The sequence below is a fragment of the Saprolegnia diclina genome (genome assembly GCF_000281045.1).
Source record: "Saprolegnia diclina VS20 unplaced genomic scaffold supercont1.68, whole genome shotgun sequence".
NCBI lineage: Eukaryota > Oomycota > Saprolegniomycetes > Saprolegniales > Saprolegniaceae > Saprolegnia > Saprolegnia diclina.
The window spans coordinates 1-9,359 of NW_008246135.1; the positions used below are offsets into that span (position 1 = coordinate 1).

The 9,359-nt window shown below is 57.2% G+C and overlaps 4 protein-coding genes across 4 annotated transcripts in view; 1 reads left to right on the forward strand and 3 right to left on the reverse strand.

The window, feature by feature from the left end:
* Nucleotides 1–312: 312 nt before the first annotated feature.
* SDRG_14123 (methyltransferase) lies at nucleotides 313–3,990 on the reverse strand. Its single transcript, XM_008620230.1, has 5 exons — nucleotides 3,207–3,990; nucleotides 2,879–3,063; nucleotides 2,406–2,645; nucleotides 1,532–1,954; nucleotides 313–1,480 (listed from the first exon to the last, which is right to left on the reverse strand). Exons 1-5 carry the CDS (start codon nucleotides 3,925–3,927, stop codon nucleotides 407–409), a joined length of 2,643 nt encoding a protein of 880 aa, XP_008618452.1. The 5' UTR covers nucleotides 3,928–3,990; the 3' UTR covers nucleotides 313–406.
* Nucleotides 3,991–4,557: 567 nt separating this feature from the next.
* On the reverse strand, nucleotides 4,558–7,032 carry SDRG_14124 (hypothetical protein). Its single transcript, XM_008620231.1, has 14 exons — nucleotides 6,490–7,032; nucleotides 6,408–6,433; nucleotides 6,304–6,359; nucleotides 6,070–6,234; nucleotides 5,820–6,017; nucleotides 5,743–5,769; nucleotides 5,620–5,699; nucleotides 5,534–5,570; nucleotides 5,429–5,482; nucleotides 5,293–5,385; nucleotides 5,110–5,251; nucleotides 4,957–5,062; nucleotides 4,852–4,900; nucleotides 4,558–4,809 (listed from the first exon to the last, which is right to left on the reverse strand). Exons 1-14 carry the CDS (start codon nucleotides 6,528–6,530, stop codon nucleotides 4,732–4,734), a joined length of 1,152 nt encoding a protein of 383 aa, XP_008618453.1. The 5' UTR covers nucleotides 6,531–7,032; the 3' UTR covers nucleotides 4,558–4,731.
* Nucleotides 7,033–7,304: 272 nt separating this feature from the next.
* On the forward strand, nucleotides 7,305–8,675 carry SDRG_14125 (hypothetical protein). The gene is made up of 4 exons (XM_008620232.1): nucleotides 7,305–7,546; nucleotides 7,609–7,745; nucleotides 7,792–7,914; nucleotides 7,967–8,675. The coding sequence occupies exons 1-4, from the start codon at nucleotides 7,360–7,362 to the stop codon at nucleotides 8,561–8,563; spliced, it is 1,044 nt and encodes a 347-aa protein (XP_008618454.1). The 5' UTR covers nucleotides 7,305–7,359; the 3' UTR covers nucleotides 8,564–8,675.
* Nucleotides 8,676–8,777: 102 nt separating this feature from the next.
* SDRG_14126 (hypothetical protein) overlaps nucleotides 8,778–9,359 on the reverse strand; it is a gene marked incomplete at both ends in the record, with an annotated part of 2,459 nt that continues 1,877 nt past the window's right edge. Inside the window, 3 exons of the mRNA XM_008620233.1 lie at nucleotides 8,778–8,849; nucleotides 8,898–9,131; nucleotides 9,183–9,329. Of these exons, the coding sequence (XP_008618455.1) occupies nucleotides 8,778–8,849; nucleotides 8,898–9,131; nucleotides 9,183–9,329 (453 nt within the window). The remainder of the gene's footprint in view (nucleotides 8,850–8,897; nucleotides 9,132–9,182; nucleotides 9,330–9,359) is intronic.

The window sequence follows — 9,359 nt, forward strand, 5'->3', positions numbered from 1 at the left end:
CGACAAGTGGCGGCTCTACGTTGGCACCACACGACCTTTAGTGCTGGCGCGGAGGAGTGCCGTGGACGGATATCCCTTGGGTTGAGCTCTTCTGCCCCACAATAATAATTTGGCCCAAGACGAATAATCGATCGTCCGTCCCATCGCTGAGTCCAAGTGGACGGGAAGAGGTCTGGCCTTTTCGAAAGCTCACGCCACCTCTACAAATGATGCCAATACGACATTATAATGTAATAAGTAAGGATACGGGAGGGTACTGACTCGGTCCCTCCCGTATCCTTACTCGGTACTACCGAGCACGACATTGCACAGATAGAAAGACATGCGATTGTAGTAGGAATGAAACGATTAAATTAGGAAATGGGCACAAGGCGTCGTCGTCGAAATCATCACGTCGTCGTCGTCTCTACTTCTTGCCGCGCTTGGCACGCTTCTCCGTGTTGCGCTTGTCCTTCTTCATACGCGGGTCCACAACCTTGGTCGCGCCCTTGTCGCCCTTCCGGAAGGCCTTCGAGTTGGCGGCCGTGCGACCACGACGCGACACGACGTAGAGCTTGCTTTCCTTCTTCGTCTTGGCCATCTTCATCGCCTTGTCAATCGCCTTGAGCTTCTCGCGCGTCGACATGTCGGGCAAGTTGGCAATGTCATTCGCCTTCTTCTTGGCGATCTTGATCTTCTTGAGCTGCTGGCGCTGCTTGCGGGCACGCGCCTCGGCCACCTTCTTGACCGGCTTGGTCGCCATCTCCATGAAGCGCTCCTTCATCTGCGCCATCAAGTGCTTGGGCACCGGAATCTGCGGGCGGTAATGACGCTCCTCGTCGTCCTGAAACCACTCCGGGAGGTCGGCCGCGTCGTTCCACGCATACCGGTTGTACGAGTTGTCGATGAGGTCCTTGGCCGTGTCGCGGCGCAGCATCATGTGCGCCAGCGCCATCGTGCGCGCGTGGTCTTCCTCGTCATAGTCTTCGTTGTCCGAGTCGAACTTGCGCGCATCCATGGGCGGAAGCTCCGGGTCGGCCTTGACGACTTCAAAGTTGGTCGAGAGCGGCGTCGCGACGAGCGGCGCACCCATACCGGCCTTGATGAGCGCTTCCTTCTCATGCTTGCGCTTGAGCTGCTCGGCGGTCAACGGCGTCTTGTTGCCCTTCTTGTCGTCTTCGTCGTCGCCACCAGCATCCATGTTCTCGTCATCCGACGCAAGGCGCGCCAGCTCTTCGTCTTCGAGACGCTGCTTCTTGGCCGCACGGCGGTCCTTGCGTTCCGCGGCGTCCTTGCGCTTCTTGTGACGGATCTCCTTGTCCGTCATGGGCATGACGGGCACGACGTCACCGTCCTTGTCGACAACGACCGTCGGCGTGTCCTTGACGTCTTCGAAAAGCTTGTTGCCCGAGAACCAGCGCGAGACGGCGGCCGACGGACGCACGGGCTGCTTGAGCGAGACAACAAGCGGGTTCTCTTCAACGTCCGACTCGTCCGAGCTCTACTCCGATAAGAAATATAAGCGATTCGGTCGCATCGCGAACAGAAGTACCTCCTCGGGGTTGATCATCTTTTCGTACGCTTCGTTGTCGCCGTCAAACATGGTGTGGTCTTCGACAAGCGCCTCGCCGGCGAGCGCGCGCTTGGCGACCTTGGAGCGCTTGATCGCCTTCTTGGTCTTGGCGCCATCGCCCTTGCGAGAGAGGTACTCGTCGTAGAGCTTCTCCATCTGCGACTCCATGATCGCGGCCATGTCGTCATCGTCGTCGTCGTCGCCGTTGCCGTGTTCGGGCTCGAGGAGCTCGTCCGAGTCCGAGGCCGACGCGTACGCTCCATCGTCGAGGTCGTTGAGGTTGGACTTGCCGAGGCCGAGCTTCTTGAGGCTGAAGGCTTGGTTGTCGTCCGTGAGTTCGATACCCGCCTCGGACATGCCCATGGCCGCACGAAGACGTTCCTTGGCCTTCTTTTCGCGCTCCTAATTGAATTATGGGGATCAGTCGCGTGCTCACAAGGGAATTTGAGAATAAAACTCATAATGAAATGTATGAGCCACAAACGGTACCGCAACCACACTAAGAAGAGGGGGATACAGCTGAAGGATCAAGTTGCTATCGCTAGTTTCAATAGTCGGTCTGTTCAAGGACCATAGCGAGTCGATGGTTCGCAACGACAAGGACTTTTGGATCAAGCAAAATACATGAAATGTGAAAATATGAAAAATACAGAAAAAAATGTACGACGACACCGAGACGCCCCGTGCCAAGCAAGGACACGACGCAGCCTCGATATCGCCGACTCGCTCTAGGAGTTTTACGGGGGTCAGGAGGGTTAGTCCATGCAGTGGCTACAGATGCCAAGGACCACTGGGATAGACTCCAGGTATACACAGAGACACACATGCAGCTCATCAAGGACAGTCGACGCACCTTCTTCTTTTCGCGCTTCTTTTTGGCAAGCACGTTGGCGCGGAGCTGCGCGAGTTCTTCGCGGATCGCCGCGTTCTTCTCTTCTTCGGTCAATTCGACGTTGGCCGTGATGGTCGCCACGACGGCCTCTTCTTCGGCGACCTCCTCTTCGCCTTGGGCGGCCTTGAGGAGTTCGTCGCGGTACACCTGCATCTTGGTGCGCCACTTGAGAAGGCTCTTGAAGTCACCCTTGCCGAGGACCTAAGATCGTAGATGTGGTGAGTGTGTGTCGATCGAAAGTGCAATCTCGGAAAGGCGCAACGAGGTCAGACATGCACGTATGCAAGCTCTCGTGCAGCGACCGCACCGGCTCCTGGTGGGTTGTCCCGCACTTAAGCGGGCGCCAGGACAACAGTGGATCTCCCCGACAGGTGAGTATCAATCATCACACCGCATCGCGCCTTTTTGAGATTGCAATTGAGAATCCAAAGTACCTTGAGATCCGCCAGGCACGACTTGACCTCGGTCGTCGTCGCCGCGTGCTCCAAGAACATGGCGTCGGCCTGTTCAAACTTGAACGACGTGCAGTCTGTAAGGAGGCGGATCGGGTCGTTCGACTCGACAAACTCGGTGATGGTCTTGACACGCGTGAGCGTCTGGCCAAGATCGTCGTCGTAACCTAGTCAAGAGACACATTAGTCGCACGCTCCAACGTCACATGAAACTGAGGCAGCATCGATCACGATACGCCTGCCGACGTAAAGCCGACGGCGCACCGCTTGACGTTGCTCTCCCAAGAATGCAAAGTAGAGAGGACGGTACCTTCACGGTGGCGCTTTTGCTGGCCGTACTTGGGGTGGAAGATCGTGAGGCCACCTTCGGCGTCCTTCTCGAGCGCCGAGAAGACGTGCTCGGGGTCGAGGAGCTTCGGGTCGATCGAGTGCGGCGCAAGGTAGTCTTCGCAGACGACGAAGATTTCGGCCGACTCGTTACGCGACGAGAGCGGCTTGGTCGCCGACACCTTCTTGAAGAGCTGCTTGAAGACCCACACGAGCGCGTTGTAGTCCTGCGAGCGGAAGACCTTGGAGACAAAGGTCGCGCCCTTGCCCATGACGTCGACGGCGAGCTTGAGCGCAATGAGCGCGAGCTCGTTCTGCACGTACGCATCCTTCGAGTACTCGGCACCGACGTTGGGCGCACCATCGCAGAGCACGACGTCGGCGTTCCACGATTGCATTTCCTGGCGAATGATCTGGCGACAGCGCGCGGTCGTGATATCGCATTGGTACGTCTTCACGCCGCGGATCGGGCGGATCGGCAGCAGATCGATACCGAGAATGATCGACGACGCCGGCATGTACTTGGCTGCGACTTGGCACCACCCGCCGGGCGCCGCGCAGAGATCGATACAGACCTTGGCCTTGGAGAGGAAGTCGTACTTCTTGTTGAGCTGGATGAGCTTGAAGGCCGAACGCGCGCGGTAGCCTTGCTGGCGCGCGAGGTTGTAGTACTTGTCCTTATCGTGCTTCTTGCGCTTCACCATGGCGATGTCGTAGTGCTCCAACACTCAGATTGCACTTGATCTTAGTGGCGCCCTGGCCAGTCAAATCTACGTTTGGAAACCCATTCGCTGAAAACCTCTTCGAAATGAACGCTCCCTGTGTGCAATGAACAGCCGTTTTCGACAAAAAGGAGGCTTTTCTGCGTCCATTGCGCTTGAAAGTGACAAAAAAGGGGTGCTTTGCACCTACTTTCGGGTTGAAATGGCGCCAACCCGCAACCCGTTGGAACTGCAAGATGGCGTCGCTTCACACGCAGATTTGGATACTGGCGCGTGGACAAAGAAGAAGAAGCGGGACCTCGTCGGACGAAGCTTATCTCCACTCTGTGCGCCGCCGACGAGCAAAAGCAAGTGGCAGGCTCCTAGAGGCATGGCAATAGCTGAGCAGTTTCAGTCGTCTGACAGCGATGCGGCCGACTGCACCGAGAGCCTGGAAGCGAGATGACTCTGCTTGCAGCAATACTCACCAACGATCAAAGTGCTTGGACGCTGCATTACGGAGGCTCGACAACGCTCTATTTCTGATGGCAGCTCTAGATTGGCAACTGGTCGGCATCTCGAAACATAGCCTCAGGAGGACCATCATGTCCCCTTTGAGGGAGAGAGACTTTCTTCTTGCAGGCGATCTGAGTCGCACCGTGTATCGAGGTGCGCTCGTATGATCTCGGTGACCTCTTCTCACTTAGTCTCCGACGATATCGCTATCTAGACTACGTTGTCGGGACGTGTAAAAGGCTGCGTGAGAGCTCAGACTGCAGTGGCATGCGCAACACTTGCACCAAACGTTTAGACGAACCGAACGTGCAACGTCGCTCGGGGCAACAAGCCTTCGTCGCGAAGCGTGCGCGACTCGTTGTCGTACGTCTACCACATGTAAGGAACTGGTGCAGAGATGGCAGGACGAACGCGAGGCGGAAAGGCCGAAGCGAGCTGAAAAGCTGGAGGTGAATAGCCCCTATTCGTTCACCATACCGTCCATTTGTGACCAATTCGTCCAAGATAATGTATTACCACAGTGCCGCAATCTCGGCCTTGACATCCCGCAACGTGGTGTCATGTGGGATCTGGAGCACGACGGTGTGGTCGGGCGACCGAATCTGGAGCTGCGCGACGCCATCTAGAACACAGCTCGAATTCGAAAGCAGGCCACGCGACAAATCACACCAGGCGAGAGCGTCTTCACACGCGCTTCTGTCGCCGACGAGCGAGGGTGGAGGAGGTCGGCGATCTCGCAACGAATCGGTACGATCGAGCCTTTGTGAATGACAGACACGGGGAGTGCATTCAAAAAGGTGGGCAGTTGCATCTAAATGCGCACTGAGTCGCCGCCTTTGCTCAACAGCGCACCGTTGCGGCGCCTACGGACGCAAGCGAGCGGTACGTTGGACTCTGCGTTGTCGCAAAGGTCGAGTGGCGCTCGTCGACAAGATCAAATCGAACCTACGGGCGCATTAATGGCATTGCACAGGATGCAAGAGTATACGCCATCAGGGTACATCTCTTTCAACTCGAACGGGTAGTAGCCGTCCAGTAGGTCCTAGTCCATTGCACCGTATTGAGTATAGACTCGCCCTTGACTACATCCGACTTGAATCAACTCTTGAGTCGCCACGTCACTGTATGGACTAGCCTCGATGGTTGATCCACCTTCGAGAATCGAGTGCTAGTACACACCGAAAGGGCCCCCGCTTGAGCACAAGACCGTCGCGGTAGATGACCATGCGCAGACTCTCGCGCTCCGTGAGGTGGTGGACCTACCGACCTCGTCCTGATTTTGACTCGGCTACGTCCACGCACCTGCGACTCCCCCGGGGCCTTGACCACCTATCATGAGCGTACGCTAAGCGCTTGTATGGAGCACAGGTAGAGTATACAATGAGGCTGCTCGCCGCTGCGTTGAGGCGCTCGACTTGTGCAATAAGCTCGTCGACGAGGTGCGGTTGGGCGTCGTCGAGCTCGAGAGAAGGAGTGGTGCCAACCCACTCAAGGCCGTAGTCGGCAAGAAAAGCGTGCATGGCTTGCACCTCGTGTCGTAGGAGGCGGAGCTCCCCGTCGGTCTCGACACCGCCGCACTAGCCAAGACGGTGCAGTTTGCAGGGCTTTAGATGCCGAGTATTTGGTTACGTTGGCGTTGTTGGACTGCAGCTGGGCATGCAGCGAGTCGATGGTGGCTTGCTTCTGCGCCACCTCGGCGCGAAGTTGGACGAGCTGCACCTCGACTGCCCGCAAGCGCTGAGCCATCAGCGTCACGAGCGACGGTGCCGGCGCCGCGCGGGTATCGCTCAATAGCTAATACAAGGAGAGTTGCATGATGAGTCATTCCGCGCTCTTGCGAAGGGTGGGACGACGATCCGTCACCTGCTGCGCCACGGTGCGAGCGGTCAAGTCGTCGATGCCATCCTCCGTCTTGTTGCCTGCGGTGACGACTTTGCTTACGTCAACTTTTCACACGGTCTGCGTACACTGCTGCGGGCGCACGGACGGCAACCTGCACCGTACACGAGCATAGTGTTTGCAGCTGGTGGTTCCTTCGTATTCGTATACCTTGAGCGGGGCGGGTACTTGTCGGTGGCCACAGCGTCCATTCGTTCTTCGTAACCGTTTCAGCAACACCGACATCCAGGCTGCAGGGACGTCAGCGTGCTCCACCTCTGTGAGTTGTCGGGGAAAGGGCCAACGCTTGCACTCGATTGCAGCTGTCGATCGCCACTGAAGGATACATGAGCACGCCCACGATAATGCAAACGGCGGCGGCGCGTGGCTCTGCACGTCCATTCCGCGGAAGCTCTCCGGGAGGACCTCGAGTGTCGTCGAGCGAGGATCGGTGGCTTGCAATGGTGGGTGCAAGCATCTGCCCGTCCATTTATTTCGTAATGACAACCTGCCTCGTCTATAGACGAGCTCGACCTTGACGAAGTCCAAGCAAAAGATCTAACGACGTCGTTTCCATGGGTTTTGCCATCGAACCGACAGCTTGTTGGCTACTTGGTTGACGGGCAAGTCGACTGGAACCTTGGCATGAGGCGTACGACCGTACCGTAGTTAGTATATGCGGCAGGAGTCGACTAACTACCGTTTTGAAGTCAAGTCCCATAACGGACATACCAGCTGCTTGCTACTCCGTGTTGTGAAAAAAGAACCCGACGCCGGTTTCAGCGGGCGGCGCTTTCTCTTGGACTTTGTATGCGGAGCACTGTCGTTCGTCGTGTATACTTTAATCCAGTATGTTTCAAGGCAGGGAATCTGGGTGCACGTCGGAATAAAAATACGCGTCCAACATCTTGGCCTTGTATAGAAACCACGTGGCAATTTAATTGCATCGAGATGCTCGCGTTGACGCTTTTGATTGGACAAAAAGCGACGCTTTCCCGCAGCAGGTAAAGCTGCGACCACCGACTTTGAGTCTTGCGCAGCATGAAGTTCGGCAAGGTGCTCACGCAGTCCATCGAGCTCTCGTCCTCCGAGTACGAGCGGTCGTGGGTCAACTACAAGCAGCTCAAGCGCATCATCAAGGACTGCGCGCAGATCCCCAAGCATGACAAGCTCAAGAAGGAGAAGCTCATTGAGGCCGCCAAGCAAAACAACGACAATGAGTCCATCCGTACGCCAGCTCTCCCTACGCCCACGTCGCCCATCATGGCCTCATATGCGCCTCTGTCATAGGCGAATCCGCGAACGAAATGAACTTTTTCCGCACGCTGCGCGCCGATATGGCCAAGATTGCAGACTTTTTCGTCAAGACGCAGCAGCGGTACGGCGATCTGCTCGGCCATCTCGAGACACACTTCAAGGCCTTCGAGGTACGTCGCGCCGTCGCGTCCGAGCAAGAGACGAGGCATGTAGTAGCAAGCGCGCGATGCGACGAACCACGACACAAAGACGCAGATCATGGGCGCGTGCGTTGCGCTCTTCAAGGAGATGCTCTTGCTCGAGAACTTTGCGCTCATCAACTACTCTGGCATCTCCAAGGTACGCGCTTGGATGCATCTGGTGCATTTTGGGACGCGAGTATGATCTTTAGATCCTCAAGAAGCACGACAAGTGGACGGGCTACAACACCCGGACCAAGTTTGTCGAGCAAGTGCTCAACAAGCAGCCGTTCGCGACCTACTCGCAACTGCTGACGATGATCCACCGCGTGGAGACGATATTTATGGACGCGACCGGCTCCACGATCACCCAGCACGACGACTCGACGGCGCCGCAGGAGCGGACGCTCGAGCTCCAACTCGGCTACACGATGCTGCAGCTGTCGCAAAAGGAAGCGAAGACGACCGCGCCGGCGGTGACACCGAGCGCCGAGGTCGCACCGTCGCCGACACCGAGTGCCAAGGCCGCTGAGCGCAGCAAAGTGTCGCTGCACGCTGTCCACGCGCTCCGTGACGAGTCGTTTAGCTTCAAGAAGACCGAAGAGAGCCTGTCGCCAACACATTCGGTCTCCAACTCCAACTCGGAAGACGCCGACGACGAAGACGACAATGACAATGACGATGAAAGCACGACGTCATCGGACGCGTCCAAGGTCCGGCCAAAGCGCAAGCGACAAGCGGTGACAACCGCGACCGACTCGCCGTCACCGACGCGACAGAAGATGAGCTTTGCCAACATTTTGAATTGACCCTGTAATAAAATCATCACCCGTCCGTGTCCGTGTCTGTGTGACAGGTAGTACAGACGTGACGCGGACGCGGACGCGGTGTCCTTGCCGCGTACGACAAGACGGACGCAAAGACAACGCACGCCAAGTCGGTTAGCTTATTTGGGTGCGGAAACGACGACTCGTTAGAGCACAGGACGACGACGACTACTAGTATACGTCACTCGTGCAGCTCTTAGCCGTAGTAGCGACCGATGAGGAAGAAGAGGATCGCGCAGATGAGAACGTGGAATAATGTGAGAGGCGGCTAGTTGATCGTATATGAGATAACGCGGATGTAGCATGATCGTTGTACCTTGGGGGGTGCCTCAGCCGTCGGAGCGCGGGTGGGCGAGGCGTTGCCGGCGGCCGTCGTGGCGTCGTCGGCGCTGCCTTCGGGCCTTCGCTGGCGCAAGGTCGACATGTCCGAGGTCTGCCGCTTCAATCGCTGCTGCTCGGTCGTGAGTTTCTGGTTTTGCTGGCGCGACTTGTCGAGGTCGCCCATGAGCGTATCGCGCTGGGCCGTCAATTGCACGGTAAAAGCCACAAGCTAAGGTCGTAGGGTAAGCGGATCATGGAGCAATGCGTCATATTGGACTACCTCGTCGTACTTCTTGCGCAAGACAGCCATCTCGGCCATCATCTCCTGTCGAATCGAGTCCTCCGCGGTGGAGGCGTACACCGACTGCTGCGTCGAGAGCGACTTGGGCGCGGCCTCGGGCGGGCTCTCGAGAAGCGCGCTCGTGAGCTGGCTCGGCGTGCTCACGTCCCCGCTGCT

Coding starts and splice junctions, on each gene's coding strand:
- SDRG_14123 (XM_008620230.1), bottom strand. CDS start 3,927: ATGGTGAAGCGCAAGAAGCACGATAAGGACAAGTACTACAACCTCGCG. Junction 3,064..3,206: donor GCAAAAGCGCCACCGTGAAG/GTACCGTCCTCT, acceptor TCTCTTGACTAG/GTTACGACGACGATCTTGGC. Junction 1,955..2,405: donor AGAAGCGCGAAAAGAAGAAG/GTGCGTCGACTG, acceptor TAATTCAATTAG/GAGCGCGAAAAGAAGGCCAA.
- SDRG_14124 (XM_008620231.1), bottom strand. CDS start 6,530: ATGGACGCTGTGGCCACCGACAAGTACCCGCCCCGCTCAAG. Junction 5,483..5,533: donor CGACTCAAGAGTTGATTCAA/GTCGGATGTAGT, acceptor GCAATGGACTAG/GACCTACTGGACGGCTACTA. Junction 5,252..5,292: donor CGTCCGTAGGCGCCGCAACG/GTGCGCTGTTGA, acceptor GTGCGCATTTAG/ATGCAACTGCCCACCTTTTT.
- SDRG_14125 (XM_008620232.1), top strand. CDS start 7,360: ATGAAGTTCGGCAAGGTGCTCACGCAGTCCATCGAGCTCTCGTCCTCC. Junction 7,746..7,791: donor CACACTTCAAGGCCTTCGAG/GTACGTCGCGCC, acceptor GGCATGTAGTAG/CAAGCGCGCGATGCGACGAA. Junction 7,915..7,966: donor ACTACTCTGGCATCTCCAAG/GTACGCGCTTGG, acceptor TATGATCTTTAG/ATCCTCAAGAAGCACGACAA.